The following is a 26,607-nucleotide window of genomic DNA, read 5'->3' as shown; positions in this document are numbered from 1 at the left end:
ATTACATCTTAAATAACAGTACAGTTTAATACAGGGTCTATCTTGCATCCAGCTTCCTTGCAGTACAGTGACTGAAAATTAAATACAAAAGGGCAGGGCAGAGCGCTCTACAGAGGATGGGCGGAGAGGGCCCGGCTGCGGCGGCGCCCACACGGGAGGCGGCGGGCGGGCGGGACGGGCCGGTGCTTCTGCCCACAGGCTGCTGCAGACAAGGCAGCAGGAAACCGGGGAGGCCTCCGGTGCCCACGGCTGGTTCCGCAAGACGGGCCGCAAGGAGCGGTTGGAGGAGGGCCAGCGCCTCCGCCCCCTGCCCCGCCCCCCAGACTGCAACAGCGGTCATTTGGAACAGGACTTGTTTTTAGAAAGAAAGAAAGAAAGAAAACAGTGACTTATCCTGCTACTCAAGCGTGTCGAGCTGCTCACTGTACTGCTCCCGGTGCGTGCAGAGTAGCAACGACAGTGGGTAGAGCCGCAATGGTTACAACTTTAAAGAGGTTATTTCTTAAAAGAAAAAGAACATCTAAGGACAGAGTCCTCTATGCACGTTTGAGCATTTCTACAGCATGCGAGTCTAAGAGTTAACCCACCCGATATGGCAAACGATCAAATTTTTTAAAATTTAACTTAGAAAGTTTGAGATCATTATTTTCAAAACATTGATTTGTACATTGTTTCATACACAAATAATTGACTCACTATCCAAGCACAGGACGGGCACCTCTCTCGAAAACAGAGGCTCTGACGGTGGGGGTGGGCACGGGTAGTGTTAGGCTGCTGTTACGAACTCCCCCCACTTCACAGGGAAACCCAAGGTGAGAGCAGAAACCGAGCGGAGAAGGCGGGGCGGGGGCGGGGGCGGGGAGAAGGGAGCTGACTGGGCTCTGCCGGTCACCACGCGTCCACGACCACCAGCGGCCTGTGCTCAGTCCCGCGCTTGCTTTCTGTGCCATGTCTGTGCGCAACAATTACGTGACACTAGACAAAAAATAAAAAAAGCCAGGGACTAAATTTACATCATTAACAATTTCAGAGAGACCTCACTAGACTCTCTGTTGAACTATTGAACATAAAGATATTTTAAAAAGGAAATATGTTTTCAAAATCCATTACAAACACGACCTGAAATTTAGAACCGATTACAAGGTAAAGTCCTCAACTTGTTTTGCAGGAACATCACGAAACAGGATCACTGATCTAAAACCCAAATAAACGAGCGACCAGGTGTGTCTGTCACAAGGACACCCAGGCTGGCTTTCTGGTCAACATCTTTATTGTGGTTTTTCCCTTTAACTTCATTCAGACAAAAGGCAAACGAAGACAATGGTCCCGGGAGGAACGCAGGCTCGTCGAGCGGACACAGACTCTTCTCTTCGTGGGATTGTGCTCTTGGTTTCAGCAGTGAGTGAAGGAAAGATCTTGCCCTTTTGAAGTTCGGGGGGAGGGCGCCCACGTTAGTAGGGGTTGGAAATGCTATCACGGGAACGCTTCGGGGTGGAATGGTCTCCGGTCGCCGTGGCGTGCACCTGCTGTTCCAAACAGAGTTCAGGACAGTGTCAGAACAAGGGGCCCGGGGCACCGGGCTGAGCGGACAGGCCGGTGGAGAAGACGCGCTGTGAGCTCCCTTGCCCACAGCATCGGACAGACAAAACCAGCGAACCCAACAGAAAGAGATGCACAGACAGAGAGGAGCTGACGGCCGCCGGGGGGCGGGGCGGTGACAGGATCCAGCCAAGGGCGAAACAGAAGCGGCCCACGGACACAGAGGACGGCGGGGCGAATGCGGGGCAGGAGCGGGGACACGGGGGGCAAGGGGTGAGGGAAGGGGGCCGGCCTGGGCGCTGGGCGCACAACGCGGCGCCCAGAGCATGGACGACAGAACGGACCCCCAGCTCCCACGTCATTTTATGAGCTAACGTCACCGCAATACATCTTTCAAAAATGTAAAAAGAACAGCGCACCTCAGTGCAGACCTGTCGTCAAAGCTGCGGCATCCTCTGGGCGAGCGGCCAGCAGGGGCTGACCCACCGCCCTTCCTTGTCGGCTCCGTGCCCAGCAAACCCAGCACCCGCGAGCCGCCCACGGGCAGGGCCCGGCCGCCACGTTACCTGCCGGGGTCAGTTCCAGATCTTGAGGAAGCTGTCCCAGGACCCTGTCGCCACGGCCATCCCGTCGTCGGTCACGCCCAGGCAGCTGACGCGGTTGTCGTGCCCAGCCAAGACACCTGGGGCGAGTGAGAGCGGTCACCGCGGGGCCACATGCGCGGTCCGGCCTGACCGTGACGCGGGGACAGCGCAGGGCAGGCGGACGGGGCACTCATGGCGGCAGACCCCGTGCCCCGCGCGCAGACCAGCCCTGCAGCACCTCGGGGGCTGGGGGGGGGCTGGTTCCCGTGGTGGATGGGGGTCCGCGCTCCTCTCCCAACCACAACTGAGATACGCCTGTGCCACACGCGCCCGCCCGTCACGGACACGGCACGGCACCCCTGTACTGCTCAGGGCCCCTGCCCCAAGCCCTCACCAAGGAGGCGCTCACACAGGCAATGGGACGGAAACACAAGGACACCCAAGCCACCGCCACCGCAGGGCGGCCACAACAGGACAGCGCGGGGCCGTGACCTCAGGGCCCAGTGCAGGGCCCGGAGCATGGGACACGGGGGCCAGCGTCAGAGGCCGCTGGGGGCGGTCGGTGCGTCGACAACCCTGGGCAGGGAGTCTGAGGGCCTGGGGGCCGACTGCCGTGAGGCGCCCCCCAGTCCTCATCCGCGTGACTGCGTGGAGCTCCACAGGGCAGGCGTGCTCTCCCCTGCTGCCTCGCCAGGCGGCGGGACGGGGGGGGGGCCTGGGGCACGAGCAGGCTCCGGCAGGGCCGGAAGCAGAAGCCAAGGCGTGGCCTGCGAACCCTCGTCCCGCCCAACAACTGGGAGGGCGGCGGAGGGCGCGACCCCCACGCGGGGCGGGACGGGACGGCCGCCCTGCTCACGCCGGCACAGGCTGTGCTGTGACATGCTGGACCGGCCCGCGCCAGCCCCTGGGGCTCCGGGCTCCACACTCCGGCGCCGGGCGCCTGGCAGCCTCAGCCACACGCCCCGCCCGCCCCGTGCCCTGGGCTGTCCCTGGCACGGCTCAGGCACGTGGGGCTGCGCAGGGCCTGGTAGGCGCGGCCAGGCGGCCCAGCCGGACGACGGAAGCCTCAGCTGGTCCGTGTGCCGGCCGGCCAGGGCCACCGGAAGGACGCACAGGAAGGCCCGGCCGTCACCTACCTGCCCTGTCAGCTTTGAGCGCGTCCCAGACGTTGCAGTTGAAGTCGTCGTACCCAGCGAGGAGGAGGCGCCCGCTCTTGGAGAAGGAAACGGAGGTGATCCCACATATGATGTTGTCGTGGGAGTAAGTCATGAGCTCCTGGTCCGCGCGAAGGTCAAAGAGCCTGCAGGTGGCATCGTCCGAGCCGGTGGCGAATGCATTGCCGTTTGGAAAGAACTGGAGAAGAAAACAAATTGAGAGAGTGCGCCAAGGCACAAACGGCAAAGACTGGAAAACGCCGCCTGCCCAGAAGCAGGACCGTGGCCGGCACAGGACGAGAGTCAGCCAGGGCTGGGGCCTGGCCCTGGGGGAGCCCGCAGACGCGGGGCCGTCTTCCACACGGGGCGTCCGCGCCCCGCACGCCGCCCCCAGCCCCCAGCGTGGGCGCCCGCAAGAAGGCGGGGGGTGGGGGGCGGCCCACCAGACCTATCTGCGTGGCTCCCCTCAAGGCCAGGCCCCACGAGTCCAGGTCCCGTGGAGAAGGGGGAGCCCTGCCTACGAGGCTGCCGCTCAGGGGACTGTCCCCGGCGCCCCAGGAAAGGCAGCCGCGCACAGGCAAGCAGAACGCACCGGCCTCCCAAGGACAGGCCCCCCCAAGGCCCAGTTTTCTCCAGGAAGACTTTGTAAATAAGGAAATATTTACAGAGAAAACAAAACAAACGCTTCAGAATTAGACGGTGTGCTCTGCGGTTCTTAGCAACTGATCTGACGTGTGAGCAGCTGCTGAAGGGCCCTGAGCCACAGGTGAGTCCCCAACTCACACAGATGGCGTTGATGTCGGACTCGTGGCCGGTGAACGTCTGCCGGCACATCCCTTCTCGCACGTCCCACAGCTTGGCTGAGGCGTCACAAGCACCGGAGACAAACAGTCTGGTGTCAGGAGCGAGGGACAGGCTCATCACGTCCCCGGTGTGCCCCGTGAACGTGGTCGTCTGCTGGCCCGTCTCGATGTCCCACAGAGCACTGGAACGGGAGACGGCACAGGCAGAGTCACCGCGCTGTCTCAGGAGACAGCGACGAAGTGTCCTTCAGACCACCCGGGACCCCGGTCAGACGGTGCCCCTTACTTCAGACAAACCTACACTGGCAACGTGACTCTGGATGCAAACAAAAACCCAGCCACAGGTCTGAGTAACTAGGCTCCAGGTCAACTCCAACATAACCAAAGAGGAGGCCTCTGTCTCCTTACAGCAGGGACACCCCGGAGGCTTTGCCCACACCCCAGGGCGCCACGTGGGTCCTCGAGAGGCTGCAGGACAGGGCAGAGGACCGGCCCTGTCTGATCCGCCAGCTCCGTGCCCTCAGGGGTCCTGCAGGCCAGGGAGCGGGGGAAGGGAGCAACGCCAGGTAAACCGTCAGCTCGGAGCAACGCTGCAGACGGCAGAGGGCACAGGCCTTGGCACCCGCTGCCCGGGCTACCGTGGCCGCCACAGGACGTCCAGGGAGACGCTGCCAGCGCAGCCGACCAGAGCCCGCCGAGCACGCCCCTCGTCCAGCCTTGCAGACGGACGGCTCGCTCGGGCAGCACAGCTCCAGCCAGGCGGCTTTGACCTCAGCGGCGCGGGGCCACGGGGCCCAGGGGGCCCAGGACGGAAGCAAGACATTGTGAGGAAGCAGACAGAAAACTGCTCAGAAGGAAAAGCTTAAAAAAACCTATTGTAGTGAAGAAGTCCTTCCACAACATTCAACGTCTACACTAACCATCTTCTGTGAACCTATGGCATTTATAGAAAAACCACCAAACCACCCTGCGGAGGGACGAGCGGGATGAGGGAGTCGGGGCGGCCTCGCTGCCCGCGGAGCTGGGGGCCGGTGCCGCCAAGGGGCAGGAAACCCCTCAGGGACGGACGCGTCTAAAGTGGCGTGAAACTGCTGCCCGACCCCCTAAACCATGTGGTTTGGAACCACAAGTGAAAACCGACGCGGGCTTCTATCTATAAAGAGGGCACGAACTGTCAGTGCTCCGAAACCTGGTGTCACATGCTGGAAGCCGTGACACCTGCTCCTTCAGGGCTGTGCCCAGCGCCTACAGGAGACGGTGCCTCGCCCGGGACAGATGCGCCCGCCCCAGCGGCGGCCCCTGGGGCGGGGAGGCACTTCTCGCACAAGGGCAGGGCCGAGCCTCGCGCAGCAGCTCCCAGCCGACCACGCTTGCCCGGGGGGCTCCCGGGCCTTCGCAGCCCAACGAGCCAACGGGTCTCCCACGGCCCGGGGAGGGCGGCTCCCTAGCCGTGTCGCGGGACAGACGCTGCGGGGCGTGACTGCGCAGCGGGAGGGCGTGCGGGGCGGCGTGTGGGGCACTCACCAGGTGGTGTCTCCGGAGCTGGTGACTATCTGGTTGTCATCCAGGAAGCGGCAGCAGGACAGGTAACCTGGGAAACAGACCCCAACAAGGACTGAAGCCGGAAGCCCGGCGATTCCGTGACTTCGTTGGCAGACGCCTGGCGGGCAGCAGGGCCTGCGGGAGTCGAAGGGCTCGGGCGGCCCCCACCCCGTGGGCAGGAGGGAGCATGGAGGTCCGTGCGTCGGCGGCACGGCCGGGCCGAGCCTGAGGACACGGGGGGGCCACGGGCACAGGGCGCCTGCTGAGATGCCCCAGCTTTCGGAACCGGGACAGGCAAAGAAGAGCCGCTTTGCACTTGGGTCTCTCCCCACTGGGCTCTCTTTGACCAGGGTCTGGGCTTTGTTCTCAGGTCAGTGGCCCTGAGAACCAGGGCAGGGGGCGGGGCAGCAGGGCAGCAGGCCCCGGCCCGAGGGCGCCCCCCGCCCCCTCAGCAGTGCCACGGGCAGCGCTGCCGAGAGCCAGTGAGGTCGAGAGCAAACACACGCAAAGAAGAACCCAGAGGCTCTGATCTGGAAGTGAGAATGTCAGGAAAGCAAAGCATTTATTTAACAAATAATTACTAAACTGGCTCCCACAGGAGAAGTATTTAGAAATGACAACTTCAAAACACCACCTATGTGTCTAAAAAAGACGTTTGGTCTCGCACTTCCGGGGGCCACGTGACATCCACCGAGACCAGGACCGCCCGGCGAACCACGGCCCAGCTGGGACAGGAGTGGCCTGCACTGAAACGCGGGCCTGATGACCAGCCCCCGGCAGGCACGGAGCCCCCTGCCCCATCTCCCAGGAGACCACGACTTCCTGCTCGCGCGGCCTCACCGAGCCCCGACTCTGGAGCCCCGACTCTGGAGCCGGCCCACGGACAGGCCCTGCGCCCTCCCCACCCCCGCCAGCACGTGGTCGTCTGCCCTGGGAGCACAGGAGAGGCAGCCAGGGCGTCCCGGGCTCCCTGCACCAGGCACCACGCCCAGAGCGGCCAGCCCCGGGCCGAGGGCGCTGGCCGGCACTTTCTGGGCCTTGGGCGACCGCCCCGGGGCAGCTGACGCAGGAGCGGGAAGGCAGCGGGGGTGAAGGAACGAAACGCCCCACCTCACGGCGGGGCCCTGGGGGCCACAGCGGCTCGGCTACCCGTCGGCACCCGTGAAGCGGGGCGGGCCGGCCCCGGTCGGAGCGGGACCTGGAGACAGCCTCGGCTGGAGGGGCGGGGTCGCCTGCGCGCGCCACGCGGGGGGCCGGGGAGGGAGGCGTGTGAGAGAGGGAGGGAGGAAGGGAGAGAGACACTAGCTCAGGGGCCAACGGCCTCGGCTGGGAGCAGGCACCCCGGCACCCCGACTCCACGGCCCGGCCCGGAGATGGGGAGCAGCTCAGCCGGGGTCGCCACCACAAAGGGCCCGAGTCAGACGTCCCACCGAACCAGCTGCCAGAGAGAAGCCCCACTGCCGCCCCTGGGGCAGAATGACGGGAAGACGGCCTCCCTCGCACACCGAGGAAAAAGCAAACAGGCACTGGGTCTGAGGCCCTGCACACAAAACACTCAGCGGGGGCCGGCACGGCTCCGCGGGCTGCTCGCCGTCCTGCAAAGGGAAGGGTCGCGGGTCCAATCCCCAGTCAGCGCACAAGGCTGGGCTGAGGCCCAGGCCAACAGCAGGGGGCGCGCAAGAGGCAGCCCCACTCGGATGTCTCTCTTCCCCTTTCTCTCTCCCTTCCCTTCTCTAAAAATAAATACATACAATCTTTTTTAAAAAAGAAAACGTCCCACCGCAGCCGCTGAGAGTTGCTCCCTGGGCCCCCGGCGGAGGACGCCCGCGCCCTGCACGGCGGGCTGTCGGCACTGCGCTCGCTCTCGCGGCCCAGGCCGGCCTCGGGCGCCACAGACACCGCGCGCTTTTCTCTTCACAAACGGAAGGCCCCTCGGCTGGCAGGGCCCCGCCCGGTCCCGGGAAGGGGCAGTGGCTCGTCTCCACAGCGGTGACCCGCGCCCGCCCCCACCTCCAAGCTCTGAACCCGTATACAAACGGCTCCCCGAGGGGCTGGAAACAGACGCAGACCAGAGGGGAGCCGCCCCCACGGGAGCACGCGGGGGGGCGGGGGGTGACCTTCGGGGGGGGCTCCTGGGCAACTCCAACTGGAAAGTGAAAGGAGGGGCCGAGGGGGGCTGAATCACGCCCCCAAAGGTGCGACCCGGCCCGCAGCTCGACGCCCGCCGTGCCCAGGACACAAGCCCGCATCACTGGAAGGCCTAAAACAGGAAACCGCCGCCCACGTTCAAGGAAAAGCCGCCAAGACCAGCCTCGGGGTGAGCGGCCGGGACTGGTGGGCCCGAACTTCAAGGGCCGCCCCGAAGCCACGCTCTGGGACGCCGGTGTGCCCGGAGTAAACCACCCCCGGGAAAACCAACAGACACATGGGGCCGCTGTTTAAAAAAGCACACAGAAATTTCAGGGGTAAACACAACGCCTGCCATGAACGGCCTGCAGGGCACCCTTCCCCCTGCCAGCGGGCGCCAGAGGCCGGACGGGACGGGCCGCAGGGCCTGACCGGGGGCGTTCCCAGGACGAGGCCCTGGCGTGCGTGGCAGCCTCACCCGTGAGAGGCCCACGGGGATCAGGACGCGGGCCTGCGGCTGCGCGGTGGGTCCTGCGCGTTCCACGAACCGACACAGCGGGACCCCCGAAGGGACCGTGCAACGTCACCGACACACCCTGTCCTAGACAAACCACTGAAAGTGGTGCAAAGAGGACACCAAAAAAAGAACAAAGTCAAACCAAATTCTAGAAAACCAAGTCACCCCGAAGAAGGGCAGGCTAGGCCCGGACCAGGGTTGAGGGGACGTCATCCCGCAGAGCGGAAGGTTGTCAGTTCAGTCCCCGGTCAGGGCACACGCCTGGGCGGGGGCACATACGAGAGGCGCCGGTCGCTGTTTCTCTCTCACCTCAAGGTTTCTCTCCCTCTCCTCCTCCCTCCCTTCCCTTCTCCAAAAATAAATAAAATCTTAAAATAAGGCAGGATAGGAGGGTAGGTGGTGAGGTAGCAGAGCTAAATCCAACCACATCAAGTCCCACAGAAGAGAAAGGAGCCCAACAGCACGAAAAAGGCAGAGACGGGCAGAACCGACGGGAAGCAGCCGCCAACCATGGGCTGCTGCCAGGGACGCGGACGGCCCAGCAGCGAGGAGGGGAACGGGCACGTGAGCGCCGTGCTGCCGGATGCAGGCGCCCCCGCAGCTCCACGCAGGTCTCCCAGGACAGGACGGCCCGTCCGCCGGGCGGCGGCGCGGATCGCCATGTACGGGCTTCTGCTGACGCCGCCCGGGGCGATGAAGCAAGGCCTGACCGGACTCAAGGGAGAGCCAGGCAGGGCGGAAGGGAGGGGCTCCGAACAGGGCGGCGGGCCTTGGCCTGAGGCACACTCCAGCCACACTGCCTGGCACGCCACACAGGCGCGACCTCACTTCCCAGTGCACGCACACGCGCAGTCGCCGCGACAGGCTGCCGGCTCCGTCAGGTGTCAGCCCCGACCAGCCTATGCTGACAGACACAGGCTGTGTCCTTGGAGCCCAGCTGCGCGGCGAAGGGCTGAGGGCCCGTGTGCACCCCGCGGCCCCTGCACGGGCCCCGCGGCCTCTTCCCGGTGGAGGCGGGTCACGGCCGCCTCTGGAGCCGCTTTCAGGGCGCTTGTGCCATGACCGCAGCCCGTGCCATCACACAGGGACAGAGCAGAGGGGGCGCCTGGGCGGGCGCAGGCCTGCGGGCAGGCGGGCGAAGTGCCGCAAGGCGGCCGGCGGAGGCACGTACCTGTGTGTCCAGCCAGCTCGCGGCTCACGCGCACATTCCCTTCGCGAGTTTTCAGGTTGTAAATGGAGCAGATGTTGTCCAGGCCACCGCAGGCCACGTAGTTTCCGGAAGGGGCGTACGCACAGGTCATGACCCACGAGGAGCGCAGGGGGATAGCGTGGACCTAGGCGCAGGCAGAAACGCGGGCGCGCAGGCTCAGGCTCCGGCACGGCGGCGGGCGGGGATTAATCGGGGACCCTGGGCTGCACCTTAATCCAGTTTCATTTAAGCCGAAACTGACAATGAGCTGCTTCAGTGTTAAATAAAAGGAGACCTCGCTCTTTTAGTCTAGAAGTTTAAGGCTTCTCTGCTAGCAATACATTCACTCAGTTTAAAAAAAAAAAAAAAAAAAGAGCACGCCATCGGCCCGCCAAATGGCTCTAAAATGATTCACAGGACAAAATATTTTCCTGAGGTGGCCACACTAGCCACCACTGCAATCGGCCCTGGCACAGCCGCCCTGCGCTCTGGACACAGCGACTTTAAGGGCGGCGAGACTTCATACGCTTTCGTGCTCGCCGGCAAAACGCGGCTGCATTTGCTCTTTTCAACACGTTTGGATAAATAACAGTACTATTTCGTTCCATGAGATACAACCTTAGATTACATTTTTAAAACACTTTAATTTATACTTCAAAGTATAGTGCTGTTCGGATCATGTCCTGTAAAAACCGATAACTAAATGAGCAGCTACATCGCTACATTTTTAAGTAAAACATGGGACTTCCTGAGGGAGCGCAAACTGGAACCCACGTCTCCTGGAGACACGAAGGAGCCAGCACCTGCCACCCGCATGGCGATGCAATGATGAACGACCGCAGCGCCGCCGCTGGCCCGGCGGGGGCTGGTGCCGTGGGCCAGCGGCCGCCCCGAGCCCCACGCGAAGCCAGGCGGTCCGGCAGGGAGGGCGCGGCGGCTCCTACCTTGTTGGTGGTGTAGCTGTCCCAGATGATCAGCTTCCCGTCCTGGGAGGCGCTCACGAGAAGCCTGCGGGGACACAAAGCAGCCTGTCAGGACCCCGCAGTGCGACGGCGCAGGCAGCAGCCCCACCGGCGTCCGGGAGCCTGGGCTTCCGCGCCGCGTGTGCGGGACACGAAGCACGCTCATTTGTAAGCCAGAAGCGAGAGCTCTCACTACCAGGCCAACTGAAAGCGTGAAAGAGGACGTCCCCACAGGGAACTGTTCGGGCTCGAGGCGCTCAGGCAGAGCGATCGCAAAGCCGCGCCCCGGCGGCCCCAACGGTGACCCCTTCGGTCTGGTTCCCGCTCACGATCAACCACATCGGAGACACACAGACCTTTCCAGAGGCAAAGGCGGCAGAAAATAACATGGTGCACGTTTTCAGTTCTATTCCAACACACAGAGAGTCGGGACGGGGGAAGCAACAAACTTTCAGACAGTCCAAGTACACGGCGTCTCTCACACCCCAGATGCCCAGGCCGGCCACCCAGACGGGCAGGCGGTGACGGGCCACAGAGCCGTGCAGGGCCCACAGGAGAAGCGCTCCCTGTTCTCCTGCTCCGGGCACGCGTGCTCTGTGCGGGTCTGTGCGGAGACGCCGCTCTGCCAGGCTTTGCGGCACGGCCCCAGGACAGCGCCAAAGGACGCCCACGCGGGGCCCACACCCTCCGGACAAGCCACTCAAGGGGTGGCGACAGGCCACACTCACCGTTCTGCACGGATACGCGTCAGTGCGGCGGATGATGGCAGTTTTAATTTTAAAGATTTTATCAAAACACACAGGTTTCAGCCACCTCAGCCACAAGCACATTTGACTTGAACAGATCAAAACCTGGAAGTAAAACCCAAGCCACTCTGCTACCCTCGACCTTTTATCCACGAACAGGCTCCGGGGCACCGGGTGTCCACAAGGGGCTCGGCACGGAGTGAGGCCGCCTCAGCCCCTCACGAAACTCACCTCGCGAGCGGGTGCAGCGCCGCCGCCTCCCCGACGCGCTTCCGCCCGGCAAACCCCCGCGCCTCGGCTCAGCCACGTGCCCGCTGGCACCCAGCGACTGCTGGGAAAGGGGCGGGGCCTCGTCTACCGCCTGCCCCCGCCCCCCGCCCAGACTGGGGGCCAGCACAGCGAAGGCTCTCCCTCCGGCAGGGTCACCTTCAGAAGGGCTCCCGCGCAGAGAGCTTAGAATCTGCTGACGCGCGGGGCTCACGGGAACACTAATGCCCACTGATCCTCCAGAAGGTGGGGAAAGATACACGCCTGGTAACCCCCGGGGGGAACCGCTGGAGACCGGGACCCATTGCCTCTCAGAACCTTCCGCCAAGCAGCAGACAGTCCCCGGGAGGCGCTACCCACACTGACGCGGAGGCCACGAAGGAAGGGACCCGACAAAGAACAGAGGCCCCGGAAGGCCCCCCCGTCCCCCGTCAGGGCCTTCCCTACTCAGGGGACAGCGGCCCCGGGGCCTCAGCAGGTTCGTGGGGCTTCGCTCTCAACCGTAACAGAACTGCAGGAAACTTCAGAAACTGGAGGAAAAGTCTCACATTGATCGGGTCACTGAGATAGACTCTGAAATGCCTCAAAAAGCAGAACTTAAGTATAATTAATTTCACGACAGTGCTGAGCCCGTTATACCTGGAGAGAAACGCCCCCCCCCCGGGGGGTCTCTCTGCGGCTGCGGGAGCCAACGCGCCGTGCCCGGCGTAAGCGCGTGCGACCCCGAGCATCCGTGACCCGTGCACACACGACAGGCTGTGCTCTGAGCAACCCCCTGACCCCGGACAGTCTTGTGCAATGACCTCTGTGCAGGTGGAAAACACGAAGGTGACGTAAGGAACACGTGCGTCCCAAGTTTTAAAACCCTGTTCTGGACGGCCTCACGCTCCTGCTGCCCTTCCTCCCCACACGGGGGGCCTGGCCCCACCCGCCCGCTGCTCTGGCCACACGCCAGCCTTCCTTCCAGGGCACAGCTGCCCGTGCCCGGCCTGCAGCGCCGGTCGCCCCATGGGGCAGGGCAACGTGTGGCCTCGCGGAGAAGCCTGCCTGACCCGGGCAGAGGCCTGAGGGTGGCTCCGGGGGCCAGCGGGCGCGGGGGGGGGGCCGCCTGGCCACAGACGTCCGGCCAGGACACTGATGACACTCCCTCAACAGAGGGAGGGCCGAGCAGCCATGGACTGTCTGGTCGGCACCTACTCTGGCACCGCATTTCGCTGTGTGGGACGCGCACCCAGCTTTGTGTGCACCACACACGGGGTTACGCAACCATCACACCCACGTGTAATGCGCACCCTGATTTCTCTCAAAAACCTGGGCCAAAAGGTACGTGTTACACGCAGCACAACACGCAACTCCTGAGGTGGGCTGATTAATACGGGCACTTTCCTCTTCCGCTCGTCCCGATTTGGCCGCCCTCGCCAGCAGGGCCTCGGCTCGCGCCTGCACTGGAAAGCGTGTGGGACACAGGACAGAACTGAAGACAGAGCCTCGTGTCCCAAGCTGTTCACACTCTGGAAAGCAGAGAATTTCACCAACAAAGAAAAACCTAAGCTGAAAAGTCACCCCCAACAGCTGAACATCAGAAAGGACGCTCCTCGAAGATGACGTCAGCCCCGTGGGCACCTGAGGGAACATGTCCCAGGCGCGGACACGCCGGCACCGTGTCCAGTGGTCTCGGGGGAGCGGCGGCCTCGGCAGGAAGCAGAGGGCGGCCCCAGGCCGGGGGCGGGCACGGCCAGAGCGTGAGGGCTCTGAACAGGGGCGGGGACTCCCGTTCAGACCACGGAGGGTGGGCGGCGGCCGACGGGCCACGGCCCGCAGCACGGTGTGCCCAGCGCCGGGGATGCGCCAGCGGCTCCCCCGGGGCTCAGCCCCCTCAACCCTCCCGCTGGGGCCAGGACCCGCCCGAAGCCACACGGGCACTGGGCTGTGGATGCGGGAGAACAGGGGCGGGGAAGAAAGAGCAGAGCTGCCAGGGGCCGGCCGGGGTCGTGCCGGAAGGGGCCGGGGCCGGGGGGACTCCGGCCGGGCGTGTGCCCTGTGCGCCTGCTCCCGGCCTATCCAGGCGTCCAAGCGGCGCCCTCATGTTCCCTTTCCAGGGCCCAGCGAACGCCCTCGGGAGAGGGTCCCTAAGGAAGCCGGGCCAGGTCCCGAACGTCCCAGGCGCGCCTGGCCCGCGCCGACACGCACCTGGAATCCGTGCCCCAGTGCATGGCGTAGATCTTGGCCAGGTGCCCCCGCAGCGTCCTCCTGGTGCGCATCTGGATCCGCCCCACGGGGTCGATGTTGTTTGTGATCTGAAACACACACCCGCGGGTCACCGCTCTGCAGAGGGACCTCTCCCCGGGCTCTCAGCCCCTCTGCCCCCGCGCCTCCCACCGCGGCGCCGGCCCCCCCGCCGCCATGGCAGCTCCCCCGAGAGGCCGCCCCGTTCACAGGGCGCCTGCCTTCCCTCCGCGATGCCTGAGAGGCCCATTGCTCGGCCCGGCCTGCAGGGGCACCTGCTTCTCCACCTCACTGCCTGCGGCAGGCGCCGCGCCATCGTGCCGGCCCCGCGGACCCTCCCTCTTCTCTCCGTCTCACCCACTGCCTGCCGGACCAGCCGCGCCCGCCTCCCGCACCGCACGCAGCCTGCGCATTCTTGTTGACCCAGATGCCAGCAACCATCTACCGCGCGCCTGCCGCAGCGGCACAAAACCCCATGTGCCGACCGGACCCACCGCCGAGTACCAGGGCGAGCTGGGGCAGAGAAAGGGAACAGCGGCATCAGAACAACGGGCGTAAAGCCCCGCAGCCCGAGGCGCACCGCAGACCTCCAGTCCCGGAACTCCTGTGCAGCGACGCTTCCCCAACGTGTCGCCTGACCCCAATTAGCGTGCGTCCCGTAAGTATTAGGGTGTTGTAAAAAATGAATCATCCTCAGCAGAAATAAAATTTGTCCCCCACATTGGTGTTCAAAGACTTGGACACAAATAATAATTTTTAAAACGAGGCGACATTCACCACTTTTAGGTACACGACCCCGCGGCACTGCGCACAGTAACACGCGGCGCGGTACTGCCTCTCCCTCACTCCAGAACGCGCCGCCCCCCACGGCCACGGAGCACTCACGCCCTGTGCGCCCTCGAGCCCCTGGCCACCCAGGGTCTCCTTCCAGCCTCCGACGACAGCCCCGTGCCCCCTTCCCAGGGCCGAGCACTGGCCTCGTGTGCACGCGCCGCCATCTGCCTGCTGGCGCCCGCTGTCGTGGCCACCGCCCAGCGAAGGGGCGGCACTGCCCCCTCGGCCCCGGGGCCCGGGGCTGCCGCGTGTGCCTGGGGCAAACCGCAGGGAGCGGCGGGGGCCCAGCTCTGAGGATCTGCCGGGAACTTCAGAAACAGAAGTCCCGAGGCAGAGCCCTGGCCGGGCAGCCCCGCTGGTCAGACCGTCGTAGTGGCCGGGGCACAGACAGGCATCAGCCGTGAGGGCAGGAACACACGGCCACGCTTCCCTCTCCCCCTCTCAAAAGTTTTGAGGCAGATCTGTTCAAAGAGAGAAGCTCCAAAATGCCTTCCTTTAGGGCTGCAACATTTCACTACAACAGTGAGCGCTCGTTTCAGGCTCGAGAGACGCTGCATCTTCCGTCCCACGACACGGCCGCCCACGCCCGCACGGGAGCGACTTCAGAGGGGGAGAGCCCAGCCTGGCGCCCGTCCCCCGGGCCCGCAGGAGGTGCCGGCCGGCACGGTGCTCACCTGAGAGAGAGTTGCATCTGCACAGGCTTTTCTGGCATCCTAGAGGGAACAGCGACAGAGGAAATTAGTCAAACCTCAGGTGCGTTCAGTCCGACGCCCACGTCCCAAGCTTCCTGAGAGCCTCCGGGTGCTGCCAGAGCCGGAGCAAAAGGTGGGCAACGGGGGTCCCCATGTGGCAAACCGCAGCCCGCGCCCGACCCGCACTCTGCACACGGAATCAGGAACCCGGGGGCGCCAGAGAGCCCCAGAGCTGGGCGCTGCTCCTGCCCACCCGCCGAGGCCCCGCACTGGGCTGTGTTCACGGAGAGCTGTCTCCAAGCCACGCAGAGAAGGGCGCCCGCAGCCCTGCCTGCGGCCTGGGTTCACACCCAGGAGATGGCCCTGCCGCGCCAGCAAGAACTACAAAGGGATGCGCTAGAGCTAATCAAGACGCCCCGCTGCCCCTCGGTGATCAAAATCATCAGAAAAAGAAATCCCGACAGCTCCAATTAGTGTGTATTTTACAAAGAGCCACACGTTAGGAATGAAAATGAGACAGTAGCTTTAAAAGAGCTGAAACGTGAGTGTAGGAACCGGTCCCAAGAGAAGGACAGCTGGCGGGAAGGCTCGCCAGCCAAGAACGAGGAAACGGATTCAAAGAGATGGTTGTCGTAACTGTTCCAAAGATCTAGCTTCCAACTTCCCACACAATGTTGTTTAACAAATTACACAATTAAACAGAACGCTGTGTGTTCGGGACTCCATGCCACCTAAGCCTGGGGGCTGAGGAGCCAGGGGCAGAAGACCTGGAGCCCCAGGTGCTTCCTCAGTGAGTCCACACGCCCAGCAGAGCTCGAGATCAGCTTCCGCACACCGTTCCTGTGGATGCTACCGGTGGCTTTTAGTTAGAAGAAGAAACAAGAATTCTTTAAACAGGAAAAACAAACCACAGGACGTGAGCTACCCTGACGAGTGTCCAAACCCTAAAACAGAGGCCGCCCCCTTCCTCGCGCAGGCGGCACCCACGTGGCTGATGAACAGCAAGAGGGGAGTAAAGACTGCGCGCGGGCGGGCGCCGCCCCCACCCCCCGCCCCGGGGCCAGCACCCCGGCCTCCCGCGGCAGCGGGTCCTGCAGGGTCCGTCTCTGCAGCTGCTGCTGGTCAGAGCCCTGAGCGTCGTTTCACGCCCACGGAGCGGGCTGGTGAGGTGACGCACAGCGGGCGCGGCATTTAGTGCAGACGCTTCGCAGTGTCTGTGATGAGAAATGTCACCGAGGGTCCCCCTCTTCTGGCCCCTTAACTCGGGCACTGGGTCCCAGCCATTAACCTGTCAGCCCTCGCCCTACTCCGCCCCCAAGGGGGCGCTGCCTGTGGGCACAGGCGGGCACAGCCACTCCCTACAAGGCCTGCACCTGCACACGCCATGTGGCATTTTTCGCCGCCGTCCTCGCTAAGGAGGGCGCACTCCTCGGGGCGATGCGGAGAAAAAGGTGTTTTCTTCCCTCTTTAAAAGAAAGCCCCCCACCCCGCAGTGCAATGGACGCCCCGGCCTTTGCCATCCCTGCGCTGAGCAGAGGCCGCCCAACTCCAGCATCCGCACACGGAGCCCGCGCAGAGGGCGCAGGCCGGCAGCCCCGCTGCCCCACGAGGGAGCCGGGGCACAGGCCACCGGGGCTGTGCCGAGCAGCGTGAGACACGCTGAGCTCGCAAGACTGTGTGTAAAAAAGAATGCAAAATAATGGAAATGTTAACTCCACGTTGAAATGGTGGCTTAGGTACGCTGATTTAGACACAGCTTGTTAAAAATTAATTCCACCTGTTCCCTTTTACTTTAGTGAATTGCACCCGAGATCCCCGAGAACAGGAACACCCGCTTGTGTTAAGTGTTTCTCTGGAAAATATTCATTAAAAGTACTGCCTCACAGGCCCAACGAGCGTGGCTCAGTGGATCGGACTTCATCCCAAAAAGCGGAAAGGTCGCCAGTTCCATTCCCAGTCAGGGCCCAGGCCTGGGTTGTGGGCCAGGTCCCCAGCAGGGAGCATGTGAGAGGCAACCACACATGGATGTTTCTCTCCCTCTCTTCCCCTCTCTCTGTAAATAAAAAGAATCTTTAAAAAAATTTGTTAAAGGACTGCCTTACGAAACTGGAGGACAGCAGCACCAACTCCTTGTAAGTCGGCTACTCCGCCCGTCTTAAACCTTCCTGGTTTAAGCGGCTCAGTGGGTTGGGGCGCTGGCCCCGTGCACCGAGGCTGTGGGGTTGGCCCCCGGTCAGGGCGCACACAGCAATCGACCAGGGAACGCGGCCTTAAGTGGAACAATTCGATGTCTGCCTGTCTCTGGCCGCCCTTCCCTCCATCCCATCAGTCAATTAAAAAACAACTCCTGGCGCTGCCCGGGACCATGGCCCGTCAGAGACAGAACCGAGGGTGCCCGAGCTCGGCGAGCACCGCTCCCCGCAGGGGTGGCCAGCCTGCGCACGCTGTGTTTGTCTTCGGTTGGTGTGCTGGCTCTACCAGCCTACACGAGCCATCGACTCGAACAGCCTTCTGGGGGACACCTCTTTTCAAAATTAAAAACAAATCAGGCACTCCCAAAATGGCTCTTGTTGTTTTCGACACTTATTTTTAAGCAAGTGTCTTGCTCTCAGCAGGTGCAGGGACAGAGGCCGAGGCCACTTCTTTAGAGTGACCCCACGAGCACCACGAAGCTAACGCCAAGGTCACGAAAAGAGTGCGCGCCCGCACGGGCGGCTCAGCTGACTAGAGGCCTATCTTGACCCGCCTGCATTCCACACTGGAGTCCTGGGTCAGGGCGCACCCGGAATCGACCAATGGCTGCGCAGGTGAAAGGAACAACAAGTCGATGTTTCTCTCCTGCGCGAATCAGTAAATTTAAAAAAAAAAAGGAAAAATATGTAAAGAAAAATGCTTCTAAGTTACATGAAAACATTTTTACGTATGAAATAATGATATACTAGAAAACAAAGCCCTAAAGGGAATGGACGAGGCCGAAAATGGGGTCTGGAACCAGTGCATCCTGGGCCCGTTAGGGTTCGGCCTCAGTCCCAGACACCGACGCGCCACCTTGTAGCCCGGGCTTCCCAAGACCGGACCGGAAGGCAGAGGACGCGCACAGGGAGCGCGTGCGGCTACGCACCCGGATCTGGTTCTTCAGCTGCTCGGCCTCCTGCCGCAGCTGGTCGAGCTCACTCATCTTCCGGCCTCGGGTGCTCCCCAGTCACCGCAGAGAGTCGCGTCTGAAACAGAGACACAGGCAGCGGAGTTAGGGGGCGACGGGTGGGCGAGACAGGGCTGCAGCCCCGACGCTGGCGGGTTCTCTCTGCAGCAGGGGCGGCGGCCGCCAGGGCCCCCAGGGCCCGGGTCAGCGGAGGCCCTTCCTGCTCTTCATCGGCTCTGCGCAGCGGCGGCCACTCCCTGGTAACTCGAAGACGGCGGTGAGACAGGAAAGGTCTGTCTCGCGGTGCTCTGCAGGCCGGGTCTGGGCCTCAGCCGGGAGCCGAAGCAGCCGAGGCCGGCGCTTGGACTGGGGCTCCCAGGAAAACCAGGTGAGGACGCGGGAACGGCGGCTGCCTGACACGCCGGTGCCGCAAAGGCACCTCGACAGCCCAGGACCCCGGCTGCCCAGACGTCGGCGCACGCCCAGCGGCTCCTCAGGGCTCGGCGAGTGTCCCGCCGGCCCCTGGGTCCCAGCGGACTGAGAGCCACCACCACAGCCCCGACAGGCCAGGCCCATCCAGGCCCCGTGCCGGCAGCCCGGCCACCGGGGCCGGCGGGCGGGCACCGCGAGCAGCACGCGGCCAAGGGCGGGGCCCGCAGCACAGCTCTGGGGAAGGCGACACGCCGGGCGCGGCCACAGAAACAGCTCTGACGCCAGCAGCTGCCCGGAAGGGCCGCACTGACGTGGGTGTCACCGGGGAGCTTGGCCAACGCGGCCCCCGGCCCGTGACATCAGGGACAGCCCTCTCGGAGTGCAGGCGTCAGCTCCAGGGGCAGCAATTTGTGACGTCACCGCAGGAAACAACAACAGTGTCAAGAGACGAGAAAATAATTTTTAAATAAAAGACTGAGGTGTCCTGTCGGGCTCAGGGACCACCTGCGCCCCCCGCCGCACAGCACCTCCCAGCGAGCACAGACCGAGCACACACCGGACAGGGGCCCAGCTCTGCACAGACAGCTCTGCAGGCGGGGCGCCCTGCCTGCCCCCGGCCCCCCCCCCGCCCCCCCGTGACCAGGCCTCCGCACTCAGCCTCCCAGAGTCGGCGCAAGGCCTCGCTCCCGCTGTCGGCCAGAGCCAGCAGCACAGCTTCTGACCCTCACGGGACACTGGCGGCGAGGCAGTTTCTAAGTGAAGGCCTGAACACAACAGACGCCGTAGGAGCCGAGTAAAAGGAAAGGCTTTCGGAGACGCTGGAGTCCTCAGGCAAAGGCCCGGTGCCCACCCTCAGGCGGGGCGACGACCGGGGTCTGTGCGGACGCGCCTCCTGGCGTTAGAAGGCCTTTCTCACACGCCGCAGGAGGCTGACCAGGGCAGCCTCTGGCCACCGAGCCGGAGCCGGAGCCGGCAAAACGAATGCACTGAACCTACGCACCTTGCGCACGGGCCTCGCGGTGGTTTGGGAGCCACGGTGCCGGGACGAGCTGCCCGGACAGAGCAGGCCGGCTGCGCGGCCCTGGGCCAGGGAGTGGGCGGCGGACCCTGCCTCTCGATCTCAGCCCCTCACGGGGGCTCAGCTAAGAGCTCCGACCCCACGCCTGCCAACTATGAGGGAAGAGGCGCTCCGGGTCCCACTTGCATGACAGCCGGGCCGGAAGGCCCCGCCCAGTCTACACGGGCAGCCTGGGGAGGAGAGAGGTCCACAGTCAGACCTTCTAAAACTCTAAGGGGCAGCCTTTGTTCTCCCTGTCAAAGGTGCGTTTCCTAAAACCACATCTGGAAAACAGTTTCGTGCCGGTGGACGGCCCCTAGTAAGGGACACAGGCCGCCAGCGCACGGCCCGCTCGCCCGAGGGCACGGCCCGGGACACCCTGCCGCGCACGCACACCTACGGGGCAGCCCGGCCCCAGGGGACACGCACAGGACCCCGGGCATCCCCGCCCCTCACCGGCGCCGCCGACGCCTCCCCCGGCCCTCCCCTGGGAAGACTCAGCGGAAACCGGGCGCAGAGCAGCGTGACAAGGGCGCCGGCTCTCTTTCCGGGTCCACAGCGAGGACACAGCTGTGCTCATGTGAGCGTCTTCCCGTCCACGGACACGGGAACACGCCACGAGCGGTCATCCCGGGAGACGCGCAGCGCCCACGGGCAGCATCCAGTGCCACGGCATCTCCCACGTCTCCTGCTTCTTCTTCCAAGAAGTGAACGGCGCGTCTGGGCCCCGGACCGGAAGCCTTCACGTCCTCTCCACTCCGCTCAGTGAGGAGAGGCCGGTCGCCGTGAACCTTCACCAGGTCGCCGAAAACAACACGAACACGGGCGACAGATGTGGGTGCCGCTTCTCACACATGAAATGCAAACAAACTGGTGGTACCTGTAGCTATTTTAAGAGAATAAAATACACTTTCTCCTACAACGTTTAAAAACACACCCTTTTCCTTAGAATTACTGGTCCTATCTTCCCGTGGTTTCCCAGCGCCGGACGCACGTTCCAAGGTCTGACTTACATTTACTTGCGCCCGCTCTTCTCTCCGCTGCCCTCGGTCCCCCAAAGCCTCGGGCAGCCCCACCACCAGGCCCGCATGGCCGGGGCGCCTCCTCCCTCCTGGGTCAAAGCCTCTGCTAAGCCCCGCCGGCCTGACTCAGCGCACTGACCGTCTAATCCGCTCAGACGGGCGCTGAGAGGTGCCCGCCTGTCCCCTGTGACCCGCCCCGGCCCGGCCTGGGTTTACAACTTCCGCTGGGGAAACACCCTGCGCAGAAACCAAAGACCCTGAAAAGCACACAGGCGAAGCGACCTGCCTCCCGGTCACAGCACGTGCGGCGCCGCCCCAGGCCGCTCCGCGGGGCCCTCACTCCAAGGTCGCGCAGCCGCGGCCGGAGCGGCTCTCGTCGCCCGCTCATCTCATCAAGGCCCTGCAGCCTGGGGCGGCACGGCGCCCCCACGCGTGACACCCTCACTCCCACGCTGCAAGTATGTTAACGTGTCGGAAAGTAACCACAAGGCCTGACTCTGCCACCTACGGGGAACAGGACCGTCACCGACCCACCTCCGCTCCGGCGTTTACTGCCCCGTCAGAGCGGCTCTGTCCCTCACAGGCCGCGTTGGGGGCTGGCTCAGGCAGCTGGACAGCGTCCCGACAGCCCTTCCGTGACTAGATGGTGGCGTGCACCTCCCCACAGGCAGCCGCAGGCACGCGCATGGCGCCGGTCTCAGGAGGGCGGCGCCCACAGCCTGGCCGCGGCGCCGGGTTTGCGGCGGTCGCCTCCGAAGCTCCCGAGGTCAGAGCCGGCCCCGGCGCCCCCAGCGTCAGGCAGGCAGGCGTTCGAGGCCTCGCACCAGCGCAAAGCTGCATTTTGATACAAGCACCAGAGGAACTGAAACCAGTGTCAGCTTTTGTGCTTTTCTGTCATTTCCAAATCCAAGTAAACCTCCCAAAATGACAGAGTGCAAACCCAGCGGCCGAGGGCAGCCCCCCGTCGCACGGCTCCCGCAGCACAGGAGGCCACACGGGACCGCGGGCCGAGAGGCGTGCTGCTCCTCCAAGGAGGGCCGGTGCTCGGAGGCCCGTAGCCTGCGCCTGGCGCGGCGCCGCCCGAACAGCACCAGGCCGTGGGCCGGTCCCCGGTCCGACACGCGCAGCAGACAATCCATCAATGTCTCTCACACTGATGTTTCTCGTTCTTCCTCTCTCTCAAGTGAAATTTTTAAAAATCCTCCAGAGAGGATTAAAAAATAATAAGAAAATAAAACAACAGGCCTGAAACTTGCTTGGAAAGGAACCAGAGAAGGACCCGGGCGGCTCAGGGGCCCCGATGCACGTCCCGACGTCCCACCGACGCAGCTGGAACGGCGTTAGAGACTTAGGCTCTCGCCTCAAAATCCACCAGGACAGACTTTTTAGAGAAAAGCAGGAAACTCTGCATGTGGTCTGGGGGTTTGGTGGCAGGACGGAGCGGCTGTTCTTTTGTTTAGTTAGAAATGCTTCTTACTTACGACTGAAGTAAGATTTGGTGATTTGCTTTAAGACACTCCAAGATAAAAAGGAAGAAAGAATGAAGTAGATTTAACCAAAGTGGCAAAATTATGTAAATATTGGAGCTGGGCCATTATGTACTATTGTTTTTACCTGTATCTGACCATTCTCAATTCAGTTTTTAAAGAAACCAGTATTTCCTGGCATTACTTGGCTACGTTATAGGTGCATCAGGTCTGCTATTGAGCCCCTGGTTTTGAAAGTGTTGGCCACACAGGCACCGGCTCTGGGCTGGCGTGGCCGTCCTCAGGGGCAACAAGGCCACCGGCCATGGCGGCCGGCTCTGAGGGCGAGCCCCGCGCGACTCCCGGGCCAGTCTGAACAGGGACGGCCGACCTTGGACACTTATGTATCCAGATTTCAAAAGCAGTAAAAATCAGCATCAGCCCCGGCTGGTGTGGCTCAACGGGGTGAGCGCCAGCTTGGAAACTGAATGGTCGCTGGTTCAATTCCCAGACAGGGCACAGGCCTGCGTGGCAACCTGGACCCCTGGTTGGGGGCAGAGGCAACCGATGGCTGTATCTCTTACACATCGACGTTTCTCTCTTTCTCTCTCCCTTACTCTCTCTCTAAAAATAAAAAATAAATAGGGACTTCCGGCCAAGATTGAGGCACAGGTAGATATACTTTGCCTCCTGACACAACCAAAAGGACAACAAATTTAAAAACAAAACATCACCAGAACTGCCAGAAAATTGACCCGTATGGAAGTTGGACACCAAGGAGCGGAAGAAGAAACACTCATCCAGACAGGCAGGAGGGGCGGAGAGGGGCAGCCGGGCTGGAGGGGGTGCGCAGCGAGGCGGCGCCCCGAGCGGCCCCGCACCTGTGTGGGGTAAACCGGGAGGACGAGCTGGGGAGCAGGGCAGACCACGCAACCCGGGGCTCAGCGCAGGAAAAGGAAGCCTCAAAGCCTCCGCCTATAAAAATCTGTGGGGGAGGCAGCAGCGGGAGGGACTCCCGGCCTCGCAGGAGAGTCCGCTGGAGAGACCCCCCGGGCCCTAGAATGCACACAAGCCCACCCGCCCAGCACTCGGCACCAGAGGGGCCCCATTTGCTCGTAGGAAGTGGGGGAAGTGACCGAAAGCCAGGGAAGAGCTGAGCGAGCGGCACTGTTCCCGCTCGGACCCCCCCCCCACACACACAGGGTCCCAGCGCAGCGCCCTGGGCTGCCCTGCCTGGTGGGTCCCTGAGGCTCCGCCCTTCCCAACAGAACAGGTGAGCGGAGACAAAGAAATATGGCCCACGTGAAAGATCAAAACTCTAGGAAAAATTCAACTAAACAATGAAGAGATAGCTAACCTATCGGATGCCCAGTTCGCAACACTGGTAAGCAGGATGCTCACTGAGTTGGTTGCCTATGGTCGCAAAATGGAGAAAAAGTGAAGGCTACGCAAAGTGAAACCAAGAAAAATATACAGGGAACCAACAGAAAAGGGAAGGAAAGAGGGACTCAAATCAACAACTGGAAGCAGAAGAAAGAGATAAACATTCGACCAGAACGGAATGAAGAAACAAGAATTCAAAAAAATGAGGAGAGGCTTAGGAACCTCCGGGGCAACTAAACATCACAACATCCGAATCACAGGGGAGCCAGGAGGAGAGGGGGAAGAGCGAGAAATCGGAAACTTCCTTGAACAAATAAGGAAGAACTTCCCCAATCTGGCCAAGGAAATAGACTCCCAGGAGATGCAGGAAGCTCAGAGAGCCCCAGAGAAGCCGGACCCAAGGAAGCACCCGCCAAGGCACCTCACCATTACATTGCTGGGGTGTTGGGGTGAGGAGAGCATCTTAACAGCAGCAGGAGAAAAGGGGAGAGCCACCTACAAAGGGGCTCCCATAAGACTGTCAGCTGATTTCTCTAAAGAAAAACTGCAGGCAAGAAGGGGTCGAAAGAAATTTTCAAAGCGATAGAAAGCAAGGACCCATATCCAAGGTTGCTCTGCCCAGCAAAGCTGTCGTTTAGAATGGGAGGCAGGTGGATTCATCATCACCGAGCCCTCATTACATGAAATGCTAAAGGGACTTATCCAAGAAAAACAAGATCAAAAACTATGAACAGTAAAATGACAACAAACTCACAACTATCACCAACTGAATTGAAAAAAGCAAAAACAAACTAAGCAAACCGCTAGAACAGAAAGAAGAATCACAGAAATGGAGATCAGAGCAGAGGGGGAGAACGCGGGAGAAGGTGCCGGGAGTAAGACGCGTAAATGGCAGGCACAGAGAGGCAGGGGGAGGTAAAGAACAGCGGAGGAAACGGAGACGCCGAGGAGCTCGTGTGTACGACCGACGGGCATGACCTAAGGCCGGGGGCGGCGGATGCTGGGGGGACGGGGTGCAGGGCCGAGGCAGGGAAAGGGGAGAGAAGAAACAGGACAACTGGAATAGCACGAACAGTAGAGTGTATTAAAAAAAAAAGAAGTACAAGCCCTGGCTGGTGCGGCTCAGGGGACTGGGCGCCGGCCGGCGAACCACAGGGTGGCCGGTTCGATTCCCAGCTGGGGCCCAGGTCTGGGCTGCGGGCAGGGCCCCCAGGAGGGACGCTCGAGAGGCAGCCACACACTGACGTTTCTCGCTCCCCCTCCCTTCTCTCCTCTAAATACAAATTTTAAAAGAGGAGCAGCACAGGTTGGTCGGCACAGAACGGCCCTGGGGTGCGGCGCAGAGCACCAGGGACACAGGCAGTTAACCACATGCGGCCTCAGGTGGGCGCTGGGTTTGCCGGGGGACCGGTCTGCAATTCACACGACGTCTCATGACAGAGTTGTACGACTGAAACGAACATAATATTGCGCACCAACTATAATCAAACAATAAAAAGTATTTCAAAAGACAAAATTAAATTTAAAAAACAAGCAGAGCGCTGAATAGACGTCTCACCAAAAATGACAGGTATGTGACAAGATGCTCCACATCATATGTCACTAGGGAAACACAAGTTATAAATAAATAAATATTATTTTTTAAAACCCTCACTGGAGGACACGCTTGTTGATTTTAGAGAGAAGGTGGGGCCGGGGGGGGGGGGTGTTCGGAGAGAAACGTTGATTCCTGGCCTCCTGCACAGGGACGCTGCCCTGACCAAGAGGCACACCCGCGGCCTCCCGGTTCGCGGGACGGCGCCCCGACCCACTGCGCACGCCAGCCGGGGCGTGGTGAGTGTGGAGGGCGCAGCGCCGGCAAGTCGGCGTCCGGCCAGTCAGAAGCAGCAGAGCCCAGCTGACACGAGGCAGGCGGCCGGCTCGCATGCGGTCCCCGGATAGCAGCGGCGAGTGCGGGGGGGCCCAGCCCCTGGCGCTCGCGTGGGCCTGGCAGGACGCACCCACTGGCCGTCCTCCCTGGTCTGCGCTCAAAGGCGCGCCGCGCTTGCCGGCACAAAGCCTGTGTCGGCCGTCCGCCCTCAGCGCCTGAGGTTCTTTCTCGCGGGGTTTCCCTGTCTCAACTCAACTCTCTGATGCGGATTCTCCACGAGATGTCTCGCGCCCGCGCGGTGTGGGTGTTGGGCCGTGCCCGGGAGGCTGCCCCTGCCTGGCCTGCTGTGCGCCACGAGCACTGGGGCCATGCGGGCCACGCAGCGCCCACCGCCAGCTCGGCGCCGCTGCACACACGGGGCCCCCCGCCTCCGTTCGCTACCTTTTCAGCAAAGTTTCTTGCACTTTTCAAACCAGAACCAAACCCCCACAGACCGTTCACAAAGTGACTGACAGTCAAACCGAGACGGTGAGGCCCCAGCGTGTCCGGCAGGAAGTCCCTGCTGAGCCCAGACGTCCCTGCAGGGAGCGGCGGTGGCGCCGACTGGCTCAGTGACAGGAGGCACACCGGAGGCAGCGCCGGCCAGACGCGGCCTCAGGCCCGGGGGCAGAGCTCGCCTCCTGTCTGGCGACAGAGCAAAGCAGGCGCTGGCGGGGTAGCTCGGCCGGCCGGACCTCGCCTGCACGGGCACAGGCTGTGGGCCCCGTCGCTGACCAGGGCACGTGCAGGGGGCCAGCGGTCGCTGTTTCTCACGTTGACGTCTCTCTCTTTCACTCCCCCCTTCTCTCTCTAAAATCAATAAATACATCCTGGCACGAGGGTTTAAAAAAATATATTTTTTAAAAAAGGTAAAGCAAATTGCTCTTGAGAGACCCCCCACGCTCCCTGTAGAGAGAACTGACCGAGGAGGAGCCCGGCGCGCGGGGCCCTGAGCCGGCTCCCCCTCACGGCAGGTGCCCTTCCTGCGTCAGGACAGGGAACGTACGTTTCAGA

The 26,607-nt window shown here is 62.5% G+C and overlaps 1 protein-coding gene across 2 annotated transcripts in view; it reads right to left on the bottom strand.

The window, feature by feature from the left end:
- Positions 1-364: 364 nt before the first annotated feature.
- GNB1 (G protein subunit beta 1) overlaps positions 365-26,607 on the bottom strand; it is a 56,789-nt gene continuing 30,546 nt past the window's right edge. The window contains exons 3-12 of one of the 2 annotated variants that reach the window (XM_054584094.1): positions 18,304-18,403; positions 15,165-15,203; positions 13,621-13,727; positions 10,400-10,463; positions 9,438-9,600; positions 5,605-5,671; positions 4,061-4,262; positions 3,260-3,476; positions 2,106-2,221; positions 365-1,526 (exon numbers count right to left, since the gene is read on the bottom strand). In XM_054584094.1, the coding sequence (XP_054440069.1) occupies positions 2,115-2,221; positions 3,260-3,476; positions 4,061-4,262; positions 5,605-5,671; positions 9,438-9,600; positions 10,400-10,463; positions 13,621-13,727; positions 15,165-15,203; positions 18,304-18,360 (1,023 nt within the window). In that variant the 5' untranslated portion in view covers positions 18,361-18,403 and the 3' untranslated portion in view covers positions 365-1,526; positions 2,106-2,114. The remainder of the gene's footprint in view (positions 1,527-2,105; positions 2,222-3,259; positions 3,477-4,060; positions 4,263-5,604; positions 5,672-9,437; positions 9,601-10,399; positions 10,464-13,620; positions 13,728-15,164; positions 15,204-18,303; positions 18,404-26,607) is intronic. The other variant, XM_054584103.1, reaches the window with a different exon arrangement.

This window comes from Pteronotus mesoamericanus, unplaced genomic scaffold (assembly GCF_021234165.1).
Source record: "Pteronotus mesoamericanus isolate MK-2021 breed Mesoamerican mustached bat unplaced genomic scaffold, CSHL_Meso_final contig_1193, whole genome shotgun sequence".
In the NCBI taxonomy this organism is placed as follows: domain Eukaryota; kingdom Metazoa; phylum Chordata; class Mammalia; order Chiroptera; family Mormoopidae; genus Pteronotus; species Pteronotus mesoamericanus.
Note: the sequence above shows the minus strand (reverse complement) of the source record. Positions and strands in the feature narration are given on the sequence as shown.